Source organism: Telmatherina bonti (assembly GCF_933228915.1).
Source record: "Telmatherina bonti genome assembly, chromosome: 4".
NCBI classification, from domain to species: Eukaryota; Metazoa; Chordata; class Actinopteri; order Atheriniformes; family Telmatherinidae; genus Telmatherina; species Telmatherina bonti.
The window spans coordinates 20,309,544-20,320,263 of record NC_136622.1 but is presented as its reverse complement, the minus strand read 5'-3'; the positions used below and the strand labels follow the sequence as shown (position 1 = coordinate 20,320,263).

General features: G+C 36.5%; 3 protein-coding genes across 4 annotated transcripts; 2 read left to right on the top strand and 1 right to left on the bottom strand.

Annotated features, from left to right (window-relative positions):
- Window positions 1-209: 209 nt before the first annotated feature.
- On the bottom strand, window positions 210-3,836 carry lzic (leucine zipper and CTNNBIP1 domain containing). The gene is made up of 7 exons (XM_079238871.1): window positions 3,672-3,836; window positions 3,282-3,419; window positions 3,059-3,194; window positions 2,835-2,933; window positions 2,430-2,525; window positions 2,163-2,244; window positions 210-2,070 (listed from the first exon to the last, which is right to left on the bottom strand). Exons 2-7 carry the CDS (start codon window positions 3,380-3,382, stop codon window positions 2,015-2,017), a joined length of 570 nt encoding a protein of 189 aa, XP_079094997.1. The 5' UTR covers window positions 3,383-3,419; window positions 3,672-3,836; the 3' UTR covers window positions 210-2,014.
- A 116-nt stretch (window positions 3,837-3,952) lies between these two features.
- Window positions 3,953-7,778, top strand: nmnat1 (nicotinamide nucleotide adenylyltransferase 1). 2 transcript variants are annotated; one of them, XM_079238869.1, is made up of 5 exons: window positions 3,953-3,994; window positions 4,526-4,665; window positions 5,244-5,427; window positions 6,189-6,313; window positions 6,896-7,778. In XM_079238869.1, exons 1-5 carry the CDS (start codon window positions 3,957-3,959, stop codon window positions 7,294-7,296), a joined length of 888 nt encoding a protein of 295 aa, XP_079094995.1. In that variant the 5' UTR covers window positions 3,953-3,956; the 3' UTR covers window positions 7,297-7,778. The 2 variants fall into 2 exon arrangements, with proteins under 2 accessions (XP_079094995.1, XP_079094996.1); XM_079238870.1 differs by having other exon boundaries at window positions 3,983-4,166.
- A 1,108-nt stretch (window positions 7,779-8,886) lies between these two features.
- Window positions 8,887-9,820, top strand: rbp7a (retinol binding protein 7a, cellular; the record flags this gene model as incomplete). The annotated part of the gene is made up of 4 exons (XM_079238872.1): window positions 8,887-8,959; window positions 9,228-9,406; window positions 9,534-9,635; window positions 9,761-9,820. The coding sequence occupies 4 exons, from the start codon at window positions 8,887-8,889 to the stop codon at window positions 9,818-9,820; spliced, it is 414 nt and encodes a 137-aa protein (XP_079094998.1).
- Between the last annotated feature and the right edge of the window lie 900 nt (window positions 9,821-10,720).

Genomic DNA, 10,720 nt, shown 5'->3' with positions numbered 1-10,720 from the left:
ATACAGTATACATGTACCACTGCTGGTGAGAACAGTCCAGGAACAGTATGTGAATGTTGAGCAAGGCTGACCCCTAGTGGTGACAAAAAATCCTGCAAAGCTCAAAAATACAAAAAAAGGACAATTTCACGTTAAACAAATCAAATGAACACATTTTATTTGTTATATTCACAACAAAAAAAGCATCATGCTAAGGATCATGACTGCTGCTGTAAACATTGTGACATTTGATTCTGAAAAGCTAGACAAACTAATTGAATAGTTTGATGTAAATATAAATGGGTGTCTACTAAAGCAGTTTAAAATGACAAGGATCAAAGAGTGCAAGGAGGCTCTGTAAAATAATAGAAGTACACAATTTCATAAATATGATGTTAAAAACCACACCACTTCATCCATCTATGTGGTAATACTACTAACTGAATATATCTAAAAACAGCTTTCAGCTCAGGAGGAGTTTCTTCTCTGGTCTTCTTTGCATGTCATACACACCCATTGGCAGTCATCAAATGTGTACAGATCTGTTCAATTTCATACCCACATTGGGTTTTCTTTAGCAGGAATTAAAAGCAGATGTCACTTTACTAAATAACTAGCTGGGCAGTCTTTGCCCCCTAAAATAAGAACTTTTCCATAATCAGTCAGCTGAGCACAAGATATTAATTGGTTAACTCTATCAAGCATTCCACTGGATTCAAGTATTTCTTGTGTTGCTCCACTCACTCGTTTTAAGTTTTTATTTTTTGACATTTAGGTTTGGTTTTCCACCAGATGTAGGAGGACTTTTTATTCCATCACAATAACTCTCTTTCTTAGAACATTTGGACTCTGATCACTTTACAATATCAGATTAAGCCAGCATTGCTCATTGCGGAATAATCTAATCTTCCTTGGCATTTAAAAGTCCAAAGACAATAAATCATAACCTCATGAGACTCATAAAAAGACTGATACAGACCTCCTGCAAGGTTTTAACAGGGCAAACCATCAAAACTGGACTTTTATTTTAGTTAAATTTTAGTCAAACTAAAGATTGTGTTTGCATGTTTTTTTTTTTACATTTTTTTTTCATTTATGGCAGAAAAACAATGTCAAGTTTTTTTTTTGTTTTGTTTTTACTCTAACCTTTCATTTTTAGTCAAATATTGTATCATTTACACTTTTAAATAAACCACAAATAAGAGCTGATACTTTGTGAAACTGAACCATTCATAAACATAAAAAATGTGCATGCCACTTTTCGGACATAAGATCTGAAAAAAAAAAACAACTTCTTAAATAATTTGTAATTTAAACTTTTACTCTATGAAAACCCCTTAGATGAAAATTTTTCTCTTAAAACTAACTAAAATGGTCAAATAAATGTAATAGAAGAGAAAGCAATATTTCATTCTGACATGTAGTTTAATTAAAAAGTTGGCATAAAATGGGAATATTCAAGTTAACTACTAATACCACAAAATATACACTTGTTCAGGACTGAAATCACTTGAATGCTTGGGTTATTTTCAACTGACATACTTTCATCTGACATTGTGCACTGCAGATTTGGGAGAGTTCTGATTCTTCTGAAGTTTCTGTAATTTTATCCAAAGTCTTAATGAGTTATTAATAAACAATTTAGTTCAAAACTAGCCAACTTACACTAAATCACCTTACACACAACAACAATGAATTTTCAGGTATAAAACCAGACACAGCCACACAGTACAACACAAATCATATCACAATATTCCTCCATGAGCAGCTTCCACTATCCTCAACATTCATGGGCATATTTTCATATTTTTCAGATCACATGCTCGTACCAACACAATACAATCTCACACTTATATGGACACATAAAAACACTTTTACAAAATTCACAGGTATAAAACAATACTGTTTAAAAGTGTTAGCATCTATAGGAAAACCTAAAAGTATGCTGATTACATACAAAATTGTAATCAAGTGACATTTTTTTCCCCTAAAATTAAAAGATAAACAATGACAAATTAGATTTTTGGTAAGCTTGCTATACCTTGGTTTTTACACCAGAGCTTGCTAAAGCCAGGATTTTGTCTTCTGACCCTGAAAGAGAAAATAAAGCAAACAAAGGGAAATATGAACAACAGTAGAAGAGACGCATGACAAAATATTTCAGAGAAAGCTTTTATTCTCACCAAGGTTTGCAGTCACTTTTTCAAACTGGCTCAAAGTAGCCGTAGCATTTTCTGTAAGAAAAGTCTCATCCTCTGTAGTAAGCTGTGGGAAAATGTTTGCAACGTTAGACTTCCTTCAGCAGTTTTTAGACAGATAGTCTGTCAACTTGGCTGTAACTACACAACTAAAATTAATCAGTGCATCATGAAAAGGTTATTTGGACACATGAGCTTGAGTCATCATTTGTAAGTCCCTAAAATAAACTTTACTGTGTGTGATTCCCTTACCTTCTCTCCAAGTTTCCTCAGGGCTGTGAGGATTTCCATTTTCTGCTGCGTGTGCACATCCCGTGACAGTTTTCCCACAATCACATCTCGGTCCATCTGCCCGGAATGCCACACACCAGTCAAGCATAGAAATTCACACACAAACACTAAGAAGTAAACTTTGAAGTTGTAACAGGAGTGCACGGAGATGGTGAAAATAATCATCCTCCTTGCATGTCATCACTTGAACTTGACACAAGTTCAAGTGATGGCATGTCACAAAGGCCACACCTCATTTCTTTTCTTCTTTTTTTGTTTTTAATATATTAAACATCCATAAGATTTGCTAGAACAAGCCAAAAATACAAAATATTCAAGTTGGCTTTAATATCATGACAAGTATAGAAGAAAAACCCTGGTCCAAACCTCTGCTAGTCTGGTTCTCAGCTGTCCTGGCTGCTTTTTAGCAAAGAGTCGGATCACTTCTGGGGTTTTGAATGCTTGGCTGATGGCAGCTTGGATTGCCTGATGAGACAAATATCATTTTTAACATTTTACAAATAATCAAGCCAGTTTGGTTACTGTCTCTTTAATCTCTTACAGTCAGGCCACCAATACGGATATTAGCACGATTGATCAAATATCCATACCAGCTGCATGCCACTAAGTTCATCCACCAGGGTCATGTCTCCTGTCATGATCTTCTTTAGGGAGTCATTGAATTCGGCCAGCTGTTCCAGAGTTTCTTTCTTTGTTTCCTCATACTCTTCCTCGTCAAGTTCCTCTCTAGAACAAACAATGTACTGATAAGAAGCAAAGATAAAGGCTAACATGTTGAACTCCATTAAGGTTATTTGTCCTTTGGTATTGCACCTGCATTCCTCCAGATCCTGAAGCTGTTGCATCAGTCTGTCAAGCTGCTCCTCCATATTCTGCCTCAATTTCCCCGTTTCTGATTTCCCACGAGAAGCCATACTCTGATAAAATCCTGTTTCCAAACTTTAGAGAACGCTAAAAGAAAACGAACAACTTACAGTAAACAACAGATACTATTGGTTGTTTGATTTTTTTTCTTTTTGTTTTGTTTTGTTTTTTTTGACAAGTATGCCTAAATCACTGAAGGTAGCACTATACAGTTACCATGTGGGAAAGTTGGACGAATTTAAATACTAAAATCTCACGCATATAGTAGAAGCTATAAGTAAAACTAGCACAGTTAGCTGAATAGCAAGTTAGCATGCTAAAAGAAAGAAAGCATCTCACCGGGGATCCTTTTTGTAAACAGTTGCAAGTAAGTATAATGTTTGGGTGAACTTGGAGAGGCACACAATCAATTATCAGAGCCACTGAACTTGTATTAAAAACAACAATAAATTAGATTTTTAAAATTTATCTCTAAAAACGTTCACTACGTGACGCGCTAGTGTATTTGTGATTGTGAACCTAACTCGTGAACGTGGGTGCGGCTCTTTTCGTCCTTGCCAATTTTATCCAATCAGATTTCACGATTTTGGCGTATTCCACAACGTCAGAACGTACAGGAAGTTGATGCATTATCTCACCGAGTGGTTGAAAGTCGCTGTTGTGTGAGAAAACACGCTATTTGCTGTTAGATTGACTTAATGTTTGGTCATTTTAAAATATTTTATCGTGTATTTATTGGTGCTTAAACAAAAAGTCAACTATATGCATTTACTTTGACAACACTAACGTCAAAGAACTTGGCTTATAGCTAAGTTGGTCTGTTAACGCCTAAAGGTTGTTACTTATTTTCTATTTACGTATACACCGTACCAGGGAGGTAATCAACTTCGGTCCTCGAGGGTTACCATCCTGCAGGTTAGTGTTTCCCTGGTACAACACATCTGGCCCAAATCAATGGCATATTAACAGGCAAGTGCAGAAGTTGACAACACGTTGTTGGAGAGCTTTTCCATTTGAATCAAGTATATTGTACCTGGGAAACAGGTAAAATCTGCAGGATAGTGTTCCTCGAGGACTGGAGTTGATGACTCCTGCGCCATACAGACCTTCCCCACAGATCCACGAACCCGTATGATTTCTAATATGTGACAATTAGAAAAATTTAATTCAATCAGTGTTTGTATTTGTTGTAGAGCAAACCCAGCGCTAGTATGTGTCATGGAGACGCAGAATGTAACCCAAGTTGTCCTGCTGGCCTGCGGGTCCTTCAACCCCATCACTAACATGCACATGAGGATGTTTGAACTGGCCCGTGATCATCTGGAAGATACAGGTTAAATAAAATGAAAGTTTCTTGAATTTTTAGTTTTAATCTGCAGACACCTGCCACAACTCTATATGTTGTGAGCTGCACTATAAAAACCAAAATAAATATTTATTTTAGAGGTGGGAAATCTCAGGATCATAGATGAAAACCTGCACATGACTTGATGTGTAATTAGATGACACTTATGGGTGAAATATTCATTTTCAAATACATCTAATATGACATTTTTTTACACAGTTGACTGAATGATAAGTTAAAATGTGCTTAAAATTAGAATTACATTTCACAGTGACTCACTGGATCTGTAAGTTTCTGGAAAAATGTGAAAATTCACAAAAAAAAATGTTTCGATAGGGCTTGAATATGATTTATGAAACAATGTCTTGACTAAACTGGGTCTTCAACATGAAAAAAAAAGCTTCATTATAAACTACTACAGAATACTGTTCTACAATTAAGTGCTTTTGGAGGTTTACTGTATGGATGCATGTTAGAATCGCATTCCTAGTATGATTTTAAACACTTAACTAAACACCCTGTGGTGCTGCTCTATGTTTAATCATTCTTCTCACTTTGTATTTAAGGTCTGTACCATGTAGTAAAAGGAATCATCTCACCCGTGAGTGATGCTTATAAGAAAAAAGGTTTGATTGAGGCCCTTCACCGAATTGAGATGGCAAGATTGGCAACAGAAAGCTCAGACTGGATAACAGTAGATTCCTGGGAAAGCTTTCAGCCAGTGTGGCTGGAAACAGCTAAAGTTGTTCGGTAAGCTTACAGTTCAAACAACTTGACATTAGCTGAGTCTCTGCTACTCATGTGTCATGTTTTAAGACAAAAAATATTGTATATCTTCTTCAAAAATTTTTAACAACAGAAAAATGATCTGGCTTTAAATGTATTTTAGCATTTTTATTAAAAATAGTGGGATTATTAGGTTATAAAACATGGGGTTGATAGTAGAAGGAAAGAAATTATAGTTTGTAGATAAATCTGGCAGAAACCTCATTTCAGTTATTTTTACTGAAAGATCTCTGATTTATACTTGTACATTTTTTATATAATTCTTTTATTTGACATTTTTAAAGCACGAGTGAAAGAGTGAAAGTTTCACTGAGAACATACTTGTGGAACTATGTTCATGTCTTTGCATAGTTTTAATTACAATGGAGAGGAAGCGTTTACAAGTGGCTAAAGCTTTTGTATTCTCAGTTGCATTTCCTGTCTTGGATTCTGACTTCTTGCGTCAGGGAAATAGTAAACTTTTAGAATGCCATACGTCAAGGCTGTTAAAGGTTGAGCAGTATGGTTATTAACATGCATTCCTAACTTTCCCTGTAACTTTGTACTTGCATTCCTAGCTCGTAATTAAGCTTAATGGACTGAAATAGTTTAATATTCTTGGTAAAATAAATCAAAAGTTTCTTGACTGCACCCTTACATCCACTGGCAGTTGTGCACAAACATTTTCATTTATACTTCCGCACCAAGTAACCAAACCTTTTTTTATTTCATTTGTCCTCACACAGACATCACTATGAGGAGCTGTTCGCAGCAGAGCATAACAAGGATGATGTGGACACTGTCAAGTATGGAAAAAAGAGACGCATAGAAGAGAATTATATTGAGAGCTCGGCTCATCATAAAAGAAGAGGTGGGTCATGTATGGATATAAATTTCTGCAGAACGTAGAAACTTTCTGTTCAAGTTAAGTCCAAACAGAAAGTACACCTGTTCCTGCTTCCAGTGCACTTGCAATTTACTGTATGCAGTTTCAGTTCAGAATGTAGTTATGCATGGTTGGCACCAAGCCACAGGAATTAAATCAGGCGATGTGTTGGAAAGAAAGAGGTTATCCTGTGGCAAGAAAGGCATTCAAGTGTTGTGCAAATTGCATCGTGCATCAATTTATTCATAGTATCCATTTGTCCCACCTGAGAAATATTTCATTCCATAAGTAGCACAATAAGTACCAATATTTCTGTCATGATAACAAAAATTCTCACAATTATTGTATTTTTATGAAATCTTATAAAGAGTCCTCTGAATTTACAAAGGCTTTATAAAACATTTTTACACAATAACACACTTTGATGTGTAAAATCATCAAGTTATGCAAACTAAACTTTAAACACCTAATTAGTTCCAGAGAACAGGGGAAAGAAACTTGGGTCAAGTGCATTCAGAAGGAGACAGCTGTGAATTCCATTATAACTGGACTATTCTCTGTGCTCAGATGGCCCTCATCTGATGTTGCTGTGTGGAGCTGATGTCCTGGAATCCTTTGGGGTTCCTAATCTTTGGAAGCAAGAGGATATCGCCGAGATTGTGGGCCGCTATGGTTTGGTTTGCATCACCCGCAGTGGCAGTGACCCACACAAGTTCATCAACCAGTCAGATGTGCTGTGGAAGTATCGCAAGAACATCCACATCGTCCACGAATGGGTGACCAATGAGATCTCAGCCACCCACGTGCGCCGTGCATTGCGTCGAGGTCGGAGCGTCAGATATCTGCTGCCCGACAGCGTTGTTCGTTACATCCAAGGGCACGATTTGTACAGTGCTGAGAGCGAGGAGAAGAATACTGGCGTGGTCCTAGCTCCTCTTCAGAGATACACAGGCGCCTCATCGAGCTGAAGTTGTACTGGCACATGTGCACACACTGCACAGTACATCTCCTGTGATTTCAAAACAAGTTGGACAATATCCGGTTTTATTTATGCTTCCACCAGTTCCTATTTTACGTAACATTCATTCTGCTGTTGAGTGTCTTTCTTAGAAAATGCTAACTTTTTGGCATGATTTAGTGACATTTTCTGATGGACTTAATTAGCAGGAAAACCTCTAACTGACCAGCAGTTCAACTAGTTTAGATGTTGCAAATAAAAATTATGTTTACTAAAAATGCATTTTATATTTGGTTCGAAATTCTCGACTTATATGACTTATTGCGTTAATTTGAACAAAATTATTTTCCTTTACATTTGCACTAATACAAAGTGTTAACTTGTTTTGCACCCAGAACTGTTTTTTTCCATTCACTCCCTCAGGCAAAAGCTAAAGGAAAGCTATTTACTTTAAACACTCGACGCTGCAGAAAGAATTTTTTAAAAAGTGTGCCATGGAAACAACTCTGTATTTTCCACTTTGGGATTGCATCACTGTTGCTACAGAACTATTCTCACATAAATAAAAAAAATTATTCTCATTTAATTGCCACGCTAACTCATTGGTGTTTGGTTAAAATTTTGCTTCTCTTGCAGTTCCTCATCACTAACAGAAGATTGCAGATTTAAATCTAAACAAATTGTGATAACATTGGAATTACATGAATCTATAACTACATTACTGTCATATAGGAATCTTTATCTAGTTTTAGTGGCGGGAACAATTAGTTGCTTCAAAAACATGAATAAACTAAAGAGCATTTTGGATCTTCTTGTATTGAAGGTGTGATCTAAACTGTTTTTCTTATGGAGCTGGTAAAGTGTTTCTGACAGAAAAAATTCACAGGAAAACAACCCCAATTGCATCTTTTTTACACCTGCTTACAGTTACTGGAAGAAAAAATGTATTAATATTTGCACAGGCGTCATTTTTATTTTCTTTTAGAGTTGCAGGTCTTCCACATGCTAGAGTATGCATATATGCCAATATTAGTTTCCTCATTGCACTGATAGGTGTGCCTTTCCAGTTTAGTCCTTGCTGAGAAAACAAATGCATTACTGCCTTGAGGCCAAGAGTAACTTATTGAAGATTAGACTGGTATCATTTAAAAATAAAACTTGTATTTTTCTTTTTCCCCAGTTATACCAGAGTTTATAGTGTAGTTTTACTTATCCATGGTTTTTGGAGTGATGCACTGTCAGTATTATTCCATGTAGCTTGATGTTAATTTCATTGTGAGCAAAATGTGAGTGGAAAAACCCTCCCTGCAAGAATTAATGTCAACTTATTTTTCCTTTCCATTTGAAACCTGGTCACTGGGAAATTTTGCAGTAAGACCTGCCTGACACGTCCGGTTTCCCATTGACACTGCAGCAGATAAAAGAACCTCCCTAATCCTCACATACTCCTCAGGTGACAGCAAATGAGGTGGTAGCACACACCCATCATTACATTGTGGAGTTTTTCTCAGCCTTGTCTCAGAACTCTGCAAACACCTTGTCAATTGAAGATCACATTTAACTTGCGCTTTTCAGAAGGTAACAACAAACAGCGATCAATATGCCTGCTAGTCTCTGTGGTTCGTGGGACATGATCAGTAATGTCAACTTTGAGGGCTACATGATTGCACTTGGTGAGTACTTAAGAGAAGTTTTAACGCAGAAAAGTTCTCTGTTATATAAACTTGTTGAAGGCTTTGTAATATCTGGTGGAATTCATGCATAACATTAATTGACATTAGAGCAGTGAGAAATTACAAGATTGTGTAGAAGAAACATTTGGCAGCAATGGTTTTTATAATGTGCATGAGGCTGTGTGAAGGAGAGAATGTTTGTAGTTTGTGGGAGTCTATATCCTCAATTTTGCACATGCTCATCTGAAGTTCTGTTTTGCGATCCCAGGTATTGGCCCTTGGTTAAGAAAGATTGCTCTGAGGCTGAAGCAAAAGAAGGTGATTGAGCAGCAGGGGGACCGGTACATCATCAAGACTCTCAGCACTTTGCGAAACTATGCCATCTCCTTCAGACTGGGCCAAGAGTTTAAGGAGAATACTCAGGGACTGGACAACAGACATGTAAAAGTGAGGATAGCTTTTGCAACAGAAGTAATGATTGCAAGGATTTTGTCATAAGCAAGTATAATATGCTTGCTTCAACAGATATTTGGTGTTTATATTTACTTTCTTTCTCCTCTTTGCAATCTTGTAGTCACTGGTGATGTGGGAGGGGAACAAACTGGTTTGTGTACAGACTGGAGAGAAGAAGAACCGGGGTTGGGCCCACTGGATTGAAGATGACAAGCTCCACCTGGTAAGAATAACTACATAATACACACAATTGCTAAATTAAATATTTCAAAATAGATTTTTTTTTATTTTTTTTTATTTTTAATTAAAGTATATTTCATTTGTATTTCTGTGACCTGTTTCCCTCAGGAGCTGTACTGTGAAGGAGAAGTCTGCAAGCAAGTGTTTAAGAAAAATGTAAATGAGTGAAAAGGGATGACAGATGTGTTTCTGAATTCACCTAATAATGGAAGACATAGTCTGTCAGATCCATTACTATTAAACCAGAGGTACAAAGAAGTAGGTGGTATTTTACCCTGAACTGTCACTCCCAACATCCTGTTCAAGAGACAAGTTTGTACTGTATGGTATGAATTTCCACCACGAGATGGCATCACTGCCCTTTGTCAGATACTGCAGCCCTGTGGGGTTGGTATCTGGTATCAAGACTATAACAATTACTAAGGATTGATGAAGATTAAACCTTTCAGCTGGCTGAAAGGGAAAAAACAAAGCTGGTTTTTGTATCCTTCTACTAATCCCTACTGTTCTCATATACAAATTCTCAGTCATGTAAATAGATACATTTCCAATGTAAGATGCGGTTCGGTGAAGGATGGAGCAGAGGTGTGTAAAGAAGAAATAGAAGTAAAACTAAAGTAGAAGTCCTGCCATGTTTTTGGATCTACCGATGCATTTAGAACAGATGTTTTCAGTAACGGGCTCGTCTACCTTGCAGTGGAGCTGAGCTAGTTAAATTCACCTGATTTAGTGAGTGCTTAGAAAAAGCTGCCGGAGAGGACTTCTACTTTCTACTTCTACTTTCTACATCTCTGGAATGGAGTTATATGTCAGTTTTGTAAAAAGCTCTGGTTCTAGCTCTGAAAAAGAGCTAAAACAAATCAAGTCAATGATTAATTTTACCATGGCACTAATTAAACATGTAATGATAAATGGTTATGATAATTCTGTTATTAGTTAAAACCAGACTTGACTCTTTTGCATTCAGTTGTCACTTTTAAGTAAGTTTTTTTTTTGTTTCCATATTTTATAACCTGTTCATTTTGTTGATGTTTGCTTGTTTTGTACAAATAAATAAAATATATACAA